Genomic DNA, 16,795 nt, shown 5'->3' on the forward strand with positions numbered 1-16,795 from the left:
ATTACACATAGTGTCACTCTGACCTGCCTGACAGCACCCATTCATTATCAACAGGTTCAATTATTTATTAAAGTCTGCTGTAATCAGACTGAAGAGGCCTTGGAAACACAAGAGTCCTTTCAATCTGAAAACAAACAAATCTTACTGGAATGTTTGCTCTAAAGGTTTTCCATGAGTGAGTCAGGGAGTGTCTCAGAGCACTTTTATCGTCATTGAAAAAAAAAAGAAATGTTCCAAGTGTAATAGTTTTTTGTGTCATGTAATTGTACTGCTTTGCAATGATTAACAGTGATGAGTCATCAGTCCCTACACTGTCTAGTCTATTTTACTGCTTTACTGCAACTTTATGCAAACACGACCAGTAACTCACACATGGTATAAAGGCTTGTTTTTAATGGAGTGTTGATATGGATGCAGAATGAATGGATGACACAGGTTATTTCCAGGATAAGAACCTCAGAGCCATTGATGAGGCGATTATTGCACTTCCTGATAAAATAGTCTTCATTTTAACTTTCAAAAAGCGGTTTCTTTTTTTGTAAAAACGGATTCATACTTATGACACTTTATGGCAAGATACAACTAAAATACAATATACGCATAGTATGGTTAAGTACTGCATTCATGCATAGTCATTTATGGCTTACGCTGTCATGTACACACTACAGTTCATTGCAGTAGTGTGTATACCGTGATAATGTATTAAAGCTTGTTCATGTAACGCTGTTTTGAATGTGGAATAATACTTCAATAATAACATATCTGATAACGTACAGGCATGAACTGTGTCTTGTTTCATTTGAGTTGTCCACACAAGGCCTCTAGAACAAACAGGTGGTGCAAGGGTGCATCAGCTCAGTGAAAGTGAAATACTTAGACATCTCGGCTCCGGTGTTTGAGCCCAGAACTGAGAGCAGCTACAGATGCTTGTGTATCTGTTCTGTATTAATGTAAAAACCAACTATCCATCTCAATTTTTTTTATAATATTGTAAGATTCACAAGATGAAAAACAACTTCCAGCACTAGTGGAGAGAAATAACGAAGCCCTGCAGTAAAACAGAATAATATAGTGTGCATTTCTTGAAGTAACACTGTTTTTTTTGTTTGTTGTTTGTTTTTTTTCCAAAAAAAATGTATTTAGCTGTGGTTCAATTAAAATTTTCTCATGAGATATCCAAAAGTGGCACCAGAGCATTTTCCTCTTCCCTTGTTGGTTGACCTGTGCTGCGGCGTTTCAACTCTGTACAGCCTCTGCTACAAAAACTGATCTAAGCAGATCTTTTTGCTACCACAGTTAAACTCAGAATGTATCTGAATAATCAAGGTCCTGGGATCACGCTACTCCTAGCCTTGGTCAGTGAGGTAGAAACCTAATTTGGCCACAGTCATTTCTCTGCGGAGACGCATCACCTCCCAGAACATCTGCTCCACTAGAAGACACAACGATGAGAGATAACATTTTAGTCACTTTGCTAAATAAAACACATAAAGCAAGAAGCAAAAGGAGGCAAAACTTTCCCAAATTATGACAAATGCCATGCTGTTAAAAATGTGAACTCATGTTGCTCACCATCGTTTCTCACCAGACCCTGCTGGATGTAGCGGATGTAGGTAAAAAAGTTGCAAACTGCTGTGATCTGGAAAGGTCAGATAAGGACAAGGTGACGTGTAGCAGCACTCGACATCAGTGTCTGGACTAAAGGTTGGGGAGAAGTGATAGGTACCCGAGCTCGGCTGGAGGGAGAGATGTAATAGTAGCTCCCCTTGTCGCCGAGTTTGATGCGATGTCGGCAGAGCCGCGACATGCCACTTAATGCACATTTCCTACAAGTAGAGAAACATCAGCGGGCAAAAAAAACAAACACAGCGCCATGACACACACACACACACGGCCACTGCTTCATCACAGTAAATGCTGTACATACTCCGGGTAGCAATACAGTTTAGCAGACAGCACAGACAGAGGTGCACAAGTCAGTTAGTCACTCAAATTAGTAGATGGTTGTAAGTTATGTTAATGTTCAACCAGACACATGCACTGAGTCATTTATTTACAGATTTTGTTTGCAACCTTTAAGATTTACAACCTAAGATGGCTGTGTGTGTGTTAGCGTGGTGGGTTATTATTTCTTGGGAGGACTTACGTCTCTATCGCTGCCCTAAAGCCACTGGAAAAGAAAAGTTTTAAGTCAGACCGTGATTAGAAATGTGCCCGTCGATTGAACACCTCTCAGAGACAGCAGAGTAAAACAGTGAAAAAGCCTATGACCATAAATCATCAGTGGAGAAACCAAAACCAAATGAAGAGTGAATTTTCGGTGTTGATCTGGCCATTGTTGAGCAGTGAATGGTGACAGAGGGCAGAGGATGATAGTCTCTATGTAGACGTGACAGACTCACTTGGGGCCTCCACACTCTATCGCTGAGGCTTTAACCATTGGTAGCGCTGACATGGCCACAGGCTCGATAGTCAGGGAGTTGTTTTCCACGGCGCTCTGCACCAGCTGGGACAGCTGTGGAGCAAAGGATCCAAATCATGTTAGCGTAATGTCAAACAAATGTAGAGGACATAATCTTCCTGCCAGTGAGAGTTTGACCTCGGATCTTGTGAAGGAGAGACACGGTCCAATGTCTTCTCTGTAGATGCGACTCAGGAAGGCGGAGGAGTGGTCTAAACTCGGGTGCTCCTTCCACATTAAAAACTCTGCATACAGAACCGAGTCCATCTGCAGACAGAAAACAATCAGTCACTCACGCAGAAAACCTGTATGATGTTCTGTTTACATGCAGCTACACGACACGGGACGAGCTCAGAAGTCAGTACAGTGTTCATACTGAAATGACGAGCGAGTGATGCTGCTAAAAAGTGACAGCTGTAATTATTACCAGTCATCCTGACATAATAACATTAATGTGTGTACTGAATATCATTGTAATCTATCAAGTAAAGTGCATAGTGGTTATGTGTGGACTGTACTTATCTAATGGACAAAGCACTTTACTTTGCCTCTCATTCTCACTTGGCTGTCATGTAACACACTGCCTTTCCTTGTCTTTATAATAAATAAACAAGTTTTATTTGTACAAAATGTCAGAGCCAACACTGCCGTCTGAAGACACACAGGGCGTGTCAAAAATATTAGGCACACAGGGCTGGGTTCATTATTCACTTAGTGAATGATGCATGACGAGAGTATGCATTGTCTTTTGCGTGCGCATTTGGCAGGAAAGATGTCCCACATTATGAGTGGAATCATCTGAGCAGCATGGGTTTAGCATATTATTATTATTATTAGTCCCAAATTTAACTCAATCACTGGCGGAAGTAAAACATTCATTCATTTATTCTCTACGGCTTGTCCTGCGAGGGTCACCGAAGGAGTTGGAGTCAAACTCGCCTGAATGTGCAGTGTCTCTGCACAGTGTGAGGAAGCCAGAGTACCCAGACAAAACCCATGAGCACTCAGAAGGAACATGCAAGCTCGGTTTTCTTGGTGTAGATATTTTACAGCTCCTCACCAGTTAGAAAACTATTTGAAACTGGTAAACACTGCATTTAAAAAGAGATTAGTGACCAATTTAAAAATATAACTGAGTCCCTCTTTCCAAAAAGAGCAGATCCAGGGGTGCTGGAGATCTCAGGTGGCAGAGCTGGTGCTCCATGGGCCAAGGGTACCTGCAGCGACCTGGGTTTGATTTTCCCCACCTCCTTCACGCTAAGCTGTCCTGTCCAGTTGAGGCAAAACACTAAGTTAAAACTCCATCAGGCCTGATTGGACAGGTGCAGTTACCTGTCTGCTATCAGTGTCTAGTCCCCGCCCCCGCTCCTGCCAGTAAGAGTCACAGGTCATACTGAAAGACTGTCCAGGAACGAGGCAGAGAATCAGAGAGAGGAGAGCAGGAACAGCAGGCTGAGAGAGGAGACATCAGAGAGAAAGAGGAAGAAAGAGGCGGAAGTTAGTACTGAGAGAAAGGAAAAGTCGAAAAGCAATAAGCTTGTGACAGCTAGAAACAAGCACAAGTGATAGGAAAAGAGTCCAAAGATGCAGAACCATATTTTAAGGGGAAAAAAAAGAGGGACATATCTTCAGTTTCATTTAGGCTACCTCTCTGTCCTCTTTAGCCACAGGGTGAATGGACACTGAAGACGGGTTTTCGCTTCCATGCGAGGATGGAAAGGCACCGCTCGCGCTCTTGTTACGGGTGTGTCCCCCGACATGTTTGTACGCTCCCCTCGCTCCTGAAGGCTGCAGCTGTGGATGCAGCTGGCGGTTTGGTGAAGAAGGCGTGGATGTCAACACAAGAGTCTTCAGAGCGGTCACTTCTGCTTGCAGAACATCAATCTGGGATCGTGATAAAAATGGAAAAGGTTATGTCGTCTGATGTGACGGAGCTGAAATCTGGGACATCCACACTGCGTTATTTTTGGCTTCTTTTTATTAATCAAAGACAAATCAAAGTGAGCAATTTCACTGCGCCGTAAATAAATACACTCATAAAGCACCACATTGTCAAGTCTATACTGACAGTACAATGAAACAACTCTTCACTCACCTTCCCCTGAGCCTCTTTGAGTTGTTTTTCTGCTCCTGCTTGTTTGACGTTCGCTTCATTCACCATCTTGTGAGCTTCCTGTTGTGGTAGATTAAATGAAAGTTGAAGATCTCTGCAGTCTGTTCAATGTTAGAAAGGAAATCTGTGAATGCTGCATTATTTTATAGTATATAGTCAGTAGGCTTTTGGAGGCTTGTCCATCTTCAGCAGATTTTCTCGAGCATGAAGATAAATGTTACTTTTTATTTTATAATTCTTTCCACAAATAAGGGAAAAACTCAAAAAGTCCTTCTGTGTCTTACTTCAAAACTGCACTTGCCCGTGAGTGTTTTTCCTCCCTAATTTATAGGGTTTAGTGTTTCTCTTTGTTATAAAAGGTAAAACCAGCAATGAAATGTCAACAGTTTACCTTTAAGCTTTATTATCTTCATTTTCTTATAAATTGGTTGAGCAGCTTCAGATGAATTAATTGGGTGTGAGGGTAAAGTTTGCAGACCCCTGACACAGAGCATGGTCCTGATTTCTCATCCAAACATAAACATAAACAGTTGCCAGCTTCTGACTACACAGCTTGTGTGTGTGTATTCCTGTCACAACCAAAGCATCTGTTCATAACCACAAATTAACTTCTGCTGATAAATGACTTTTTCCTCTAACTCTGCAGTTTTCCCTCTGTCCTGTTCAGCATTTCACAATTTTCCAGCGTCCTTTGACGTCACCGTTTTGTTAAATAATCTTTGCTCTCATTCATGTTGTTTGCAGCCAATTGTTGTTAGAGGAAAAAGTTGAAGTGAAACTGCCTGTACACTGCCCAGGATGAAGTGATGAACAACTGATGCTAGCTACTCGCTGCAGAATTGAACTGTTGTTCTTGCTGAGTTATAAAAAAAAAACTACAAAAACTTACAACAAATAACTTTACTACCGGGAAAACTTTAAACTTTGGGGCTTGTGCTGCATCACTTCCCTCATCATCAAGGCCTCAGGCTTGTGTCAAAGTGTAAAAAAGAGCAATGACTGCCGCTGACCTGGAACAGACTGGCCGTCAGCTCCTCCAGCTCCTGCTCCAGCTGATTCCTGACCTGCGACAGACGCTCGCACTCCTTGTCTTTCAGTTTCAGTTCCTGAAATGTGTCATAATCACATTTAAGAAAGGAAGCACATATGCATTGTCAACGTTTGTCTTTTTGGTCACGCTATGCTTTGTCTGTCTGTGTGTGTTAGAAATGAAGTAGGTTACAACACCCTCTTTGCAGCATCCAGCTGTTCCCTGAGGATCTCCGAGCCTTTTTCTCGGATTTCTTTTTCTCTGATCTCCAGCGAGGAGCTGCGGAGCCGGGAGAGGTTGCCATGGTCTCTGTTTGAGGTGGCCGGGCCTCCTCCCTCCAGTCTGGACTCTGGCTCTGGATCCAGATCTACCAACCTTTACAGTGCAACAAACAATAAATAATCAATAATAATAATAATTATAAATGCTGAAGATGACCATTTACCTAGGTGTTTGGATAAACTGTCAAATAGCTGCATATGTCAAGAATTAAGATGCAAACATGGCTGTAATTAAAAATAAATATATATATATTTCCCAGTTAAAAAGGGTGAATTTATGGCAGAAAATGTTGTGTGAATGCTGTGATAGAAGTAGAGTTAAATGGCCGTTGGTATCTATAATAATGCATTACTGCCTCATCATCCATTACTTCTTCTCTTTCCTTTTCATCTTCTCTCAGTGTTTGTTTCTCTCTCTCCTACACTCTGGTGTTCCACAGCAGAGAGTGCTCTTCTACTCTCATTCCCAGCTACCACAAAACAAGCATTTGAGGCAGAAAATGCTGCGGGAATGCTGAGTGTTTGCCTCACGTCATTGCCTTTGATCCACACTTGATCTGCCAATCACAGATCAAAGGTGAGGGTGGCGTCTGTCTCCATTCATTTACAATGGTTAAAAAAAGGCAGAAAAAGACAAACATTTTCAAAAACTATGAGGAGTTTCAAGAAGCTGTATACAAGCCTAGCTATCACTGATGAGCCTAACATTTCACAACCTTAATGGGCAAAATCTACTGTGGGAGTAGTAAGTGATCGGATGAGGTACAAAATAATAATAGAAACATTGGTCCACGTTATTGATTTCAATTATTTATCAATCACATTCTTTATAAGTGCTGCCTGGTGAGTAAATACTTGCCACTTATACATTATTTTCTGCCAGAAATGCACATTTCCTACATTATTGTTGGTGAGTGGCATCACATGAACTAAGGCAGTGGCATGCACAGATAATTAAATTAAAAGGGCACCAACTGCGCATCAGTGGGGCAGGCGTTACGATTATATAATTTCCCACATTGTCACACAGGTATACAAGGACATCCTCTACAGCACAATCATCACTTTCTATCAACGAGATGGAAATTTTCTATACAGCACTGAAAGTCATTTCCTCTGAGGACACTCTTTAGGACACTGTCATATAGGGACAGTAGAGAACTTGAGTGAAAGGACACTCATAGAAAATAGGGATGAAGGGCTATACCAATTTATTGTGTCCGATACCAATATTAGCCTGATACAGTCATTTTAGAGCATTTACGAGCTGGGAAGCGGTTAACAACATTTGTGCTGAGTCATTCCAAAGACACAATTCTCCAACTGTGTCACAAACATTGTTCTCCCAAAAAAGAAGAAAATAAACACCCCAACTCAGCTTAAATGCTTTTGCTGATTTTTTTTATCTACGTTCTTAAAGTCTATTTGTATAGTGAAGCATGCATATGTAGTATTTCTGGATCAGATATGATCTAGTGACTTTGACCAGTATCAGACTGATCATCATCCCTGACAGGAAACAAAGTTGTAAGAGCATCTCACAGATCACTGCATCACTTTTCTCCACTACAAAGGAACAATCACATGTGATGAGTGTCACTCCCGGGGCACGTCGGAGCTAAAGCCCACGTGAGAGACCGCGGGCCACTCATTGGAAAACCTCAGGCAGAATCTAGCTACATTTTCATTAAAGCCCCTGTATTTAAAGTCATATAAAGTGAATGAATACACATCAGCTCCACACTCCGCACACACATAAAACAGCACTTTGAACCAGCTGCTTGTCGTTAGCTACAACTTTTACAAACAGAGATGTTTCCCCTCAGCGTCCGCCCTTACCCCAGTGTCAGTGTCCGGGACAGCAGATAAACCTCCACCCGCTCTCTGGGTCTCTGGGTCTCCGTGTCTGTCTCTCTGTCTGTCCTTCGGCTGCTGCTGCTGCTGCTGCTGCTGCTGTTGTTGTTAAAGTAACAAATGGCGTGTAAAGTGAACCGAGGTGAGCTCGTTTCAGTGAAACTAATCTGAGCCGTTTTAAATCTCAGCCAGTGGAGGAATGCGGACGCTGACGTAGAGACTCGACAACAAACAACAACAACAACGGTCACAAAGCAGGCTCAAGTTTAAAAAATAAATAAAAAAGAAAGAAAGAAAACTCCGAGTGCAGTTAACAATTCGCCGGTAACACCATTCAGTGGCTCTCTGACATGACCGTGTTCTTATTTCCAGGCAGTTAAAGAGTCTCTCCCTCTCTTCTCTGAGGACGTGTGTGCGCGCGCCTGTGCCTACTCTCTCAGGTCACATGACAGCGCATCCACTCCCAGCCTCCCCACCATGTTCTCCAACAAAGTCCAGAGGCAGATCCAGCAGCACCTTCCTTGTCCCTGACCTCCACATCCAACATTTACACCATCGGCACAGAGTCTGGGCCAATTCATTTAGAGTCAAATCTCCAAAACTCCACTGAGCCACACGAGGGAGGTTGTTCCTTCTATACCCCAGTTACAATCTCTGTCATAATAATCCTTGATTTAGTAGCCAGCCATAAGGAATTGATGCTTGGCTTATTAAAAAATGGTAACCACACTAGAGTTGGTAATTTTGCACACACGAAACACAAAACACATACAGTATAAAAGATTAGAGAACACTGACGTGCACAGTCCTTTCTTTATCTAATCAGCCGAGTCAATCGGTCGTTTGAGAGTGAGAGTGACCCCATAAGGAGGACTCTGGGTCAAATCTCTTTGTCCCATTTTGACTCCAATATCATGATATATTTTTATCCCCAGACTTCCAAGAAACCATATCTGGGCCTGGAGTAGCAATACGATAAGTGGACTGACAGGAAATTGTTGAGTAACGTTTTGAATAAACATTTCTTGCAGTACTGCCAAATATTCATTCTTACATGTCAACTTGATTTTCAGGGGGAAAGGAGGGGTATTTTTCACTCTTCTCTGGCATTTCATACAAGCTCTTGTTTTAGTGGGACAACACCACTCAGGGAGTCTCTGCACACTTTAGGTGAATGAATGAACACAAAGCTGAAATAAATCAACACAACTACAGGCAGAACACAGAGATGCACTCAACACTCCAGTTGCATAGTTAATCATCACTACAAGATGCAGATACTGTATGATGGTGTGTCTGGGATTCATTTCATTTGGATACCCAAAATGACAAAGGGCAAACATCTCAGAGCAGTTTTCCACTTCCAACATTTATGTTTCCTTCTATCTTTACTATTTGGCTACAAATCTGAAGTGTGATCATTTCTGGCATTATCAACACTGAAAGAAGTAGTCACGTTACTGTCCAATAACGTAGCAGTACATAGTTTGTCCACCAGAGAGCAAAATTCTTTCAACTGAAAATTAGTTTGGAGTGAGTTCATCCATGTTAACTGAGGAGTTTAAGACACTGACTGCTGGTTTGAGATCCACCACATACTTTACTCTCTACAATCATTTCCTCTCTTGTTGTCAACCAGTGTTATTCTGTTTAAGCACTTTCTTCACTAGATATACTTAAACCTACTAGTTTGCACGTCACGTGACCTGATGACCTACACACTGCTCCTAGCTTTGTGTAATTGTCACAGACTTAACCATGATCAGTCTGAGTGAGTCATGACAGAGGGTAGAAGCTGTGACAGAGTTGGTTGCACATTACAGAGCTTACAGAACGGCCTCTACTTTAGGAAAGTTAATCATTAGATTGAAAGATGGATTGTTTTACAGGCTGTGCATAATAGCCAAACAACCATCTTATATCATGTTAATGTCCTTTTTCCACATTCTGGCCACGTTTCTTTTTTTTAACAGTGATCATTGTTCTGTTCACGTCATGTGAGGTTTTAGGATTCACCGCTTACCGTCCAACAACACAGCCTTCCTCCTCAGCTTTTCTGCTGGCCTTTTGTCTTGACCCAGGCTGTTGCAGCACATTAGGCGTCCCGAAGAAGACTGCAGCGGAGTATACTGATATTCCAGATCCCTTCACCTCGAGGACTTCATACCCCTGGCTGGATGGAGCTGAAGAAGGTGGAGACGAGGAAATCTGGACCTTGTGGATTCCTTCAAAGACATCCATGTGTCTTTCTCAAAGACTCATCTCAAACTGGAAGACCTCTCCAGAGCAGATATGACGTGTACGACCGTTCAACCGACATATGATGACCCTGGTGTCTGCGAGTGTCAAACCCCTAAAATATGGAGAGGAAAAGTTACATGCTGCAACTTCACAATGACAAGGAAACTAAGAGTTTCATATTCAAAAAGACTTCCAGAGGACATGACCTCTCCAGCTCACACACACTGTCATGCAAAAGGAATTTGTTTCTTTCAGTTATCTTGTGTAAACATTTGTAAAGGTAGGAAATAATATTTTCACACAAATCAAAGACACAAATTCCACACACTGCATCGCAGCATACTCACCAAAATGCTCAAACCCCATTAATTCGTTGCTGCCGGTACAACAAAAATCTGTAAAACATACTTTAAGTGCTGTCCAGATGCAGAGTCTGAGAAGGTGAACCTTGTCTGAACCTCACCCTGCGTCTAGTCACCTGTTTGAAGAGGAAGGGTTAATCACTAACACATTCTGACCAGTAACAAGTGAGCTGTGCGCATTTCTACCAGCAGGGAAACCTGAGTTTCCACAGTCTAACCTGAGTTATATCAAATGCTGTAAAGATGCTTCGATGGAAAATCACTAAGTTTACTGAAACATTAAAAAAAATATCAGATAATGCTCTGTGCAGTGGCTGAAATTTGGTTTGAAAAAGTCATATGTCCCAAATCTAAACCCAACTACACAGCATTTGCGTGTTCAGCCAGCCTTTCCGTGGCAGTGGGGCTGCTCTGCTGTTTTCAGCTTTGTTCAGATTAACAGGACCCGGCCTCACAATGCAGCTTTGTTGCTCCAACAGATTAAAACATCAAGTGACCGGAGGTGTAGGAGTCCCTTGCTCTCTTTTTCTTTCACGGTTTTCCTTTCTCAAACATTCTCTTGGAAGCTGCCGACCAACAGCTCGACCCACAGCAAGTACGATGGACATATTCAGTGGTATGTAACCACAACCACAAATAGACTGCAAATTTGACCTTTTTTTGGCTCGACAATGTTGTTGTTGTTGTTTAAAAGTCTGTTGTCTCTTCAAATGTATTTGTTTTAGTTGTGTAAATTAGGAAGGTTTGATTGAGTGTTGAAGCATGTAGGAAGTGAAAAGCCAATTTCAGTTGATTTAGTATGGGACTTAACCTTCTTGTTTCGTTATAAAAAATCTGTAGATGTGTGACCACGCTGGTTTCCAGGCTGATCCATGATATTGAGCTAAGACGAAGAAAAGAGAACACCACCACAGTGGTTTCCTTCATGTCAGGCCACAGTCAGCCAGCAGATTGGCCGGCACGCAGCAGCAGCAGCAGCAGCAGCAGCAATGACAGTCACATACTCTCGGAGGGTTGCTGATGCAGGTCTGGGAACCTTCTTTCACCTGCTCCTGCGATGGAGAGGCAGCATTTATAAACTGCTCTACAGAGAGCTCATCATCTTCACTGTGTTCTACTACTTCTTGAGTATTGTTTACAGGTACTGATACTGCTATTTGATATTTACATCACTCTGTCATCGTCGTAGTGAGTGACTCCAGATGTTTCCTCCACCAGGTTTGTGTTAAATAACGACCAGAAGAGGCTGTTTGAGAAACTGTCGATATACTGTGACCGCTATGCAGAGCTCATCCCTGTGTCCTTTGTGCTTGGTGAGTTGGGCCTGATGTATGCTCTCCTCTGTTCCTCCATGTCTCACTTTGGTTCAGCAGCACCATCATCTCATTTGACATTTCTAACCAGGTTTCTATGTGACCTTGGTCGTGTCACGCTGGTGGGGCCAGTTTGAAAACATCCCTTTGCCAGACCGCTTGGCAGCATTAGTTGGCGGTCATGTCCGCGGGGCTGATGAGGTGTCCAGGCTGACTCGCCGAACTCTGATGCGATACGCCAACCTGTCTGGTGTTCTCATCTATCGCTCTGTCAGCACAGCTGTCTACAAGAGGTTTCCCACCATGCAGCATCTGGTGCAAGCAGGTAGGATCAAACAGTTCTTCTGGACTTCCTGGAGATGTCCAAATTGGCACCAAACACTTGGGCGTGAAGACGACTACATGTTCTTCATGCCCTTCATGTTGCCATTTCCACTAGTTGGTTCCCTCTAGGAAAAGTTTAAAATTTGTATTTAAATTGTTTGTATGCACCATGTTACAATGTGGTGGTGTAGCAGCTGAGATTATGAACTGAGTTGAGGGCTGCTAAGGACTGATCACACAGAACCAAACTTCCTAAATGCTTTCTTTGTCTTTCAGGTTTGATAACACCAGAGGAACTGAGGCATCTGGAGAACTTGCCCTCTCCTCATAACAAGTTCTGGGTTCCCTGCATGTGGTTCGTCAGTCTGGCTTTGAGAGCTCGGTCTGAGGGTCGCATCGGTGACGACGTGGCCCTCACAGCCATCCTGACTGTAGGTGTTGCTATTAAATCTGTTCAGGCCAAGAGACTGTAGTAGCATCAAATATTTGCTTGGAGGCATTTTCTTCAAGTCAGTTATGCGTGTCTTTATTTTCTCCTCTGTTCAGGAGTTGAATAGTTTACGGGCAAAGTGTATGAAACTGTATGGTTATGACTGGATCAGCCTGCCTCTTGTCTATACTCAGGTTTGTTTTTTCAAACGTTTATAATGAAATACATATCGCAGATAACTTTGTGGGAGAACAATCATACTGTTTTTTTGAAGATTTGAAATGACAATTCTCTGACGTTGCTGTGAAAATGCTGCCTGCCATTAGGTGGCGACCATTGCTGTCTACAGTTTTTTCCTGGCTTGTCTGATTGGCCGTCAGTTCTTGGATCCAGCTCAGAGCTACCCAGGTCATGATTTGGACTTCTATTTGCCCGTGTTTACCCTGCTGCAGTTTTTCTTCTACGTTGGTTGGCTGAAGGTGAGGAAACATCAGCTTTTTTTGGATCCCATTAACTAAGCAAGTTTTATTGGAGTTGTTCAGCTGTATCACTGATGCCTTCCTCTCTTCACTGGTCTCAGGTGGCCGAGCAGCTCATAAATCCTTTCGGAGAAGATGACGATGACTTTGAAACCAACTTGCTTGTCGATCGCAATTTACAGGTGTGGCTCTATTTCTGTCGCTGTTTTCAGTTTTGTTTTTTTGCTGCTGTCGTCTTCAACCTGCGATGGTTTTCTTTATGTCCCAGGTGTCTTTGTTGTCTGTGGATGAGATGTATGACAGCGTGCCACTGGTTGAGAAGGACATGTACTGGAATGAGTCTGAACCTCAGCCTCCTTACACTGCAGCCAGCGCTGAACACCGCAAACCCTCCTTTATGGGCTCAGCCCTGGATATCAGGTTCAGTAATATATTCAGTTATATTTCCTGGCACATTATTCTTAAACACTGTCATTTAACCATCTATGTAATCTAAATCTATCTAAACTAGTGTTCCTAAGGAGGAGATGGAGTTTCAGTCAAATCTGGAGCAGATCAAAGAAAATGAAGAAGCCAACTACTCCACCCCACTGCTTGGAGGACTGGGTCGTTTTCTTGGCGTCCAGTCCCCTAACTTCCCTCGCTCCACCAGGGTTCCTTTGCTGCGTCGCCGCCCTGGAGCTCCACTAAGCCGCTTCCCTCTTTACCTGCACCCTGCAGCTCCATTAACTCCAAGTCAAGTTCGCCAGCCATTAAACCAGGAGCGAGATCCAGACTATGCCTTCTCCACCATGCCCATGTATGAGAGACCAGGTTTCTATAGCTGCCCACAAACACCCATCCACTGTGTGCCCCCTGCTGTGCCTCGCCCTCGTCCTGCCAGGAGAACCCAAAATGAGTGGGATCGCAGCTGCAGCTCCCTCGCCCAGCCAATGGTCGGCTCACAGCTGCCCTCTCCTGACACCCCCAGCCATGTCCCCCAACCGCCATCCTCTGCTTTCCCCTGGTTAAGTGAGGATGGTGAGATGCAGCATGCCCCTACCTTCTCCTTCCCTGACCCTCCACCTGAACTCTGTGCAATATCTAAACTCAGACCAGGGCACGGCCTGCTGTCTCGCCGACCTCCCCCTCCTCGCCTTATTCTGGACAACCTCCCCTCATCTGAGAGCCAGCCCGGACCTGCGAGCGCTCGAGCTGCAGGAAGCGGAGGAGAACGGGTGTTCTCGTTCACTCCTCCATCTCGAACAGCCACTGCAAATCCCAGTAATCCCAACAGCAGCTCTGGTAGCATAAACGCAACAAGCACCAACGGCGCAGGCACAGCAGGGAGTCTCTGCAATGGTACAAGTCACACTAATTTTAGTAACCATGGGAACTTCAGTGCCAACTTCAGGGCAAGCAACGGTGGGCTCAGCAATAACGCAGTTTCCACTTCAGCTTTATCACAACAAGAAACCAATCAGCTCAACTCACCCAAAGATTCCGGAATCTCACTGGCTGATGGAGACCTGCTGAGTGTTCTGGTGGATGGTGGGGTGAACAAGGCGGCAGGAGGGAGGGAGCAGGATTGACTCCATCCTAATATCTTTGGTTTTTAAAATATTTCAGCCACACAACTGAAAAAGGGGTATGTTGCAAATTCTGGATTCATTTCTACTTCCCGAGACAAACCAACAGAACAAAAGAAAAAAAAAGCACCTTATGAAAATGCACAGTTTCTTCTGACTCTAAGTGACAAGAAACCAAAAAAAGTATATATTCTTAAACTCAGCATTGCTTTCATGTGCATTCCTAAACTATTACTTGTCACGATCATTCATCTTTCCTCTTCTTTTTTTCCAATAAAGAAATGAATTATATGTGTGTACCACTTTATTTTCCAGTCATATAAGGATTCCGTATGTAACATTAAATGAACTACAAATATTATTATATACTGTAAATAACACATTTAGCCCACAAATAACACCATACATTCACAGCTCAAAAACAATATTAACACACACTTTTTTTATTTTAGCTTAGAGTGAATATCTACACAGTGAGCAGTTTTATACCGCGGAGCCTTGCACAAAGCACCTCCATGTTTCTACAGCAGCTCAAAACAAACAACCAATCTGACCTTTTCAATCGACAACTTCACCAATAGAAAGTAGGGATTAACCACCATACCTTGAAAGCACAAACAACACATGATATGATTAGCAAAAGCAGGCACCTCATTTTGTAAAGTGTAATAGTTATAGTTCCGGGGATATAGTTATGATCCGGGGCTTTAGCAGTGTTTTGTAGGTTTTGCAGTGTTTGTCAGAGAGAGGATCAGCCAGCATATGGAGGTGAGCGGGACAGGGGATCAGTGTCACAGTATACAGTTTATCTCCTCTCTTTAGCCATGGTGTATTTGTCAAAGAGGTACTCGGCCATGCCAGAGTGATCGGCTCCCATGCGTCGCAGGTTTGAGATCCAGTCAGTGAGTTGTTTGATAGATTTTACCTGCTCATCCAGAAACTCTGTTTCTATGAAGTAACACGTCTGTTAAAAACAAGACAAAGACATTGCATTTCAAAACATTGCTCACAAAAATGTATATTTAATGACATTTCATTAAGAGGTAGACGACGAATGAATGAATGAATGAATGAATGACCTTTAGGAATCACTGCTGTACACATTGGCCTCTCAGTCTGATACTTACATGAGAATCACTGTGTTCAGTCGCTGTCTTATGCAGGTCCAGCAGTGATTGGTTAACACTTTTCTCCAGCTGCAGAGCACACTCTAAAGCCTCCAAGCCGCTCCCCCACTCATCTCTATCTGGTTTCTAAAACCAACATTAATAATTCAAGACAATCAATAACCATTATGTTCTGGTTTCGCAGTAACTTGGCAAGCATTAAAGAAATGTCACTGAAAGGCATTGATAAAGAGAACATTGACTTTGTGAATCAACAGTGTTCCTTTAAATTACCCAGCTGTGTTTAAAGCAAACGCATCTTATAATGTTGAAATATAAAAGTATTATAAAACATACGCTGATCTCCTGCAGAAAAATCCTGCCTCCCCTCTTATTCTGCAGATTCATCAGCTTGTCTGCATGCTCTCGCTCCTCTCTGGACTGAGTGTGGAAGAACTTTGCAAAATTTGGCAGGGATTTATCGTCCCTTTCAAAGTAGTAAGCCTGCAAATCAATCAAAAGGAAAGATGCCGAGTCACAAGAAGCACTGAGCAGAAAATATGCATATTGAATTAATGGCCTGAAAGTGTCACTTACCATAGAGAGATACACATATGAGGCGTACAGCTCCAGGTTGATCTGTCTGTTAACGGCAGCCTCACAGTCCTGGTGGAAGTTCTGTCGAACCTGTGAACTCATATCTGTAAAGATACTATATAGACAAACCAATATAGCTGAGGCTGTGTCTCAACTCTAAGGCTGGATCCTCAGGAGGAGACGGAAGTCAGGCAGGGTGTGAAACGAGGCGGTGTAACCCACACAACTCATGTTACATCAGCAATTCCCATTCTTCTTCTTCACAAGTGTGATGCTGCCCTCCACAGTTCAGGCCCTAATGCTGGATTAGCCTTTACTTGGCCAAAAAAAACCCTTATATAATAGATATTCTCACAAAGGTTATTCTTTTTTCAACAAATTTGTCAAGTCAGTAATAGTATTCTTGTAAGTGTGTGACTGCTTTTAGTGCATGACGTCTAACTTGTGCACATTTTAATTTTCAGGTTGTCATCAGTGATCACATCATCTCTTTAAATAAAGTGCCTGCATTTAATGACAATATTCCAACAGTGATTCCATTTGACCTGGAAACACCTTTGTTCTGACACATTGAATCATAATGGACTGGATCTTCCTCAGTAGATAAAATGAGGCCAGTTTCAAGCACCAACCTCA

General features: G+C 42.9%; 3 protein-coding genes across 7 annotated transcripts; 1 reads left to right on the forward strand and 2 right to left on the reverse strand.

Annotated features, from left to right (window-relative positions):
* Positions 1–373: 373 nt before the first annotated feature.
* rab3il1 (RAB3A interacting protein (rabin3)-like 1) lies at positions 374–10,433 on the reverse strand. Of its 5 annotated transcripts, XM_058644944.1 has the most exons (13): positions 10,328–10,433; positions 9,763–10,092; positions 5,802–5,979; positions 5,585–5,680; positions 4,557–4,634; positions 4,109–4,345; positions 3,794–3,913; positions 2,600–2,728; positions 2,403–2,515; positions 2,147–2,170; positions 1,727–1,826; positions 1,573–1,639; positions 374–1,432 (listed from the first exon to the last, which is right to left on the reverse strand). In XM_058644944.1, the coding sequence occupies exons 2-13, from the start codon at positions 9,978–9,980 to the stop codon at positions 1,347–1,349; spliced, it is 1,446 nt and encodes a 481-aa protein (XP_058500927.1). In that variant the 5' UTR covers positions 9,981–10,092; positions 10,328–10,433; the 3' UTR covers positions 374–1,346. The 5 variants fall into 5 exon arrangements, with proteins under 5 accessions (XP_058500927.1, XP_058500928.1, XP_058500929.1 ...); XM_058644945.1 differs by lacking the exon at positions 2,147–2,170; XM_058644946.1 differs by lacking the exon at positions 3,794–3,913 and having other exon boundaries at positions 10,328–10,431.
* A 457-nt stretch (positions 10,434–10,890) lies between these two features.
* Positions 10,891–14,690, forward strand: best1 (bestrophin 1). The gene is made up of 10 exons (XM_058644339.1): positions 10,891–10,958; positions 11,183–11,483; positions 11,561–11,655; positions 11,747–11,980; positions 12,256–12,410; positions 12,526–12,603; positions 12,736–12,888; positions 12,990–13,070; positions 13,157–13,308; positions 13,400–14,690. The coding sequence occupies exons 2-10, from the start codon at positions 11,332–11,334 to the stop codon at positions 14,457–14,459; spliced, it is 2,160 nt and encodes a 719-aa protein (XP_058500322.1). The 5' UTR covers positions 10,891–10,958; positions 11,183–11,331; the 3' UTR covers positions 14,460–14,690.
* A 192-nt stretch (positions 14,691–14,882) lies between these two features.
* fth1b (ferritin, heavy polypeptide 1b) lies at positions 14,883–16,353 on the reverse strand. The gene is made up of 4 exons (XM_058644340.1): positions 16,160–16,353; positions 15,920–16,066; positions 15,584–15,709; positions 14,883–15,420 (listed from the first exon to the last, which is right to left on the reverse strand). The coding sequence occupies exons 1-4, from the start codon at positions 16,259–16,261 to the stop codon at positions 15,262–15,264; spliced, it is 534 nt and encodes a 177-aa protein (XP_058500323.1). The 5' UTR covers positions 16,262–16,353; the 3' UTR covers positions 14,883–15,261.
* Between the last annotated feature and the right edge of the window lie 442 nt (positions 16,354–16,795).

This window comes from Solea solea, chromosome 12 (assembly GCF_958295425.1).
Source record: "Solea solea chromosome 12, fSolSol10.1, whole genome shotgun sequence".
Classification (NCBI taxonomy): domain Eukaryota; kingdom Metazoa; phylum Chordata; class Actinopteri; order Pleuronectiformes; family Soleidae; genus Solea; species Solea solea.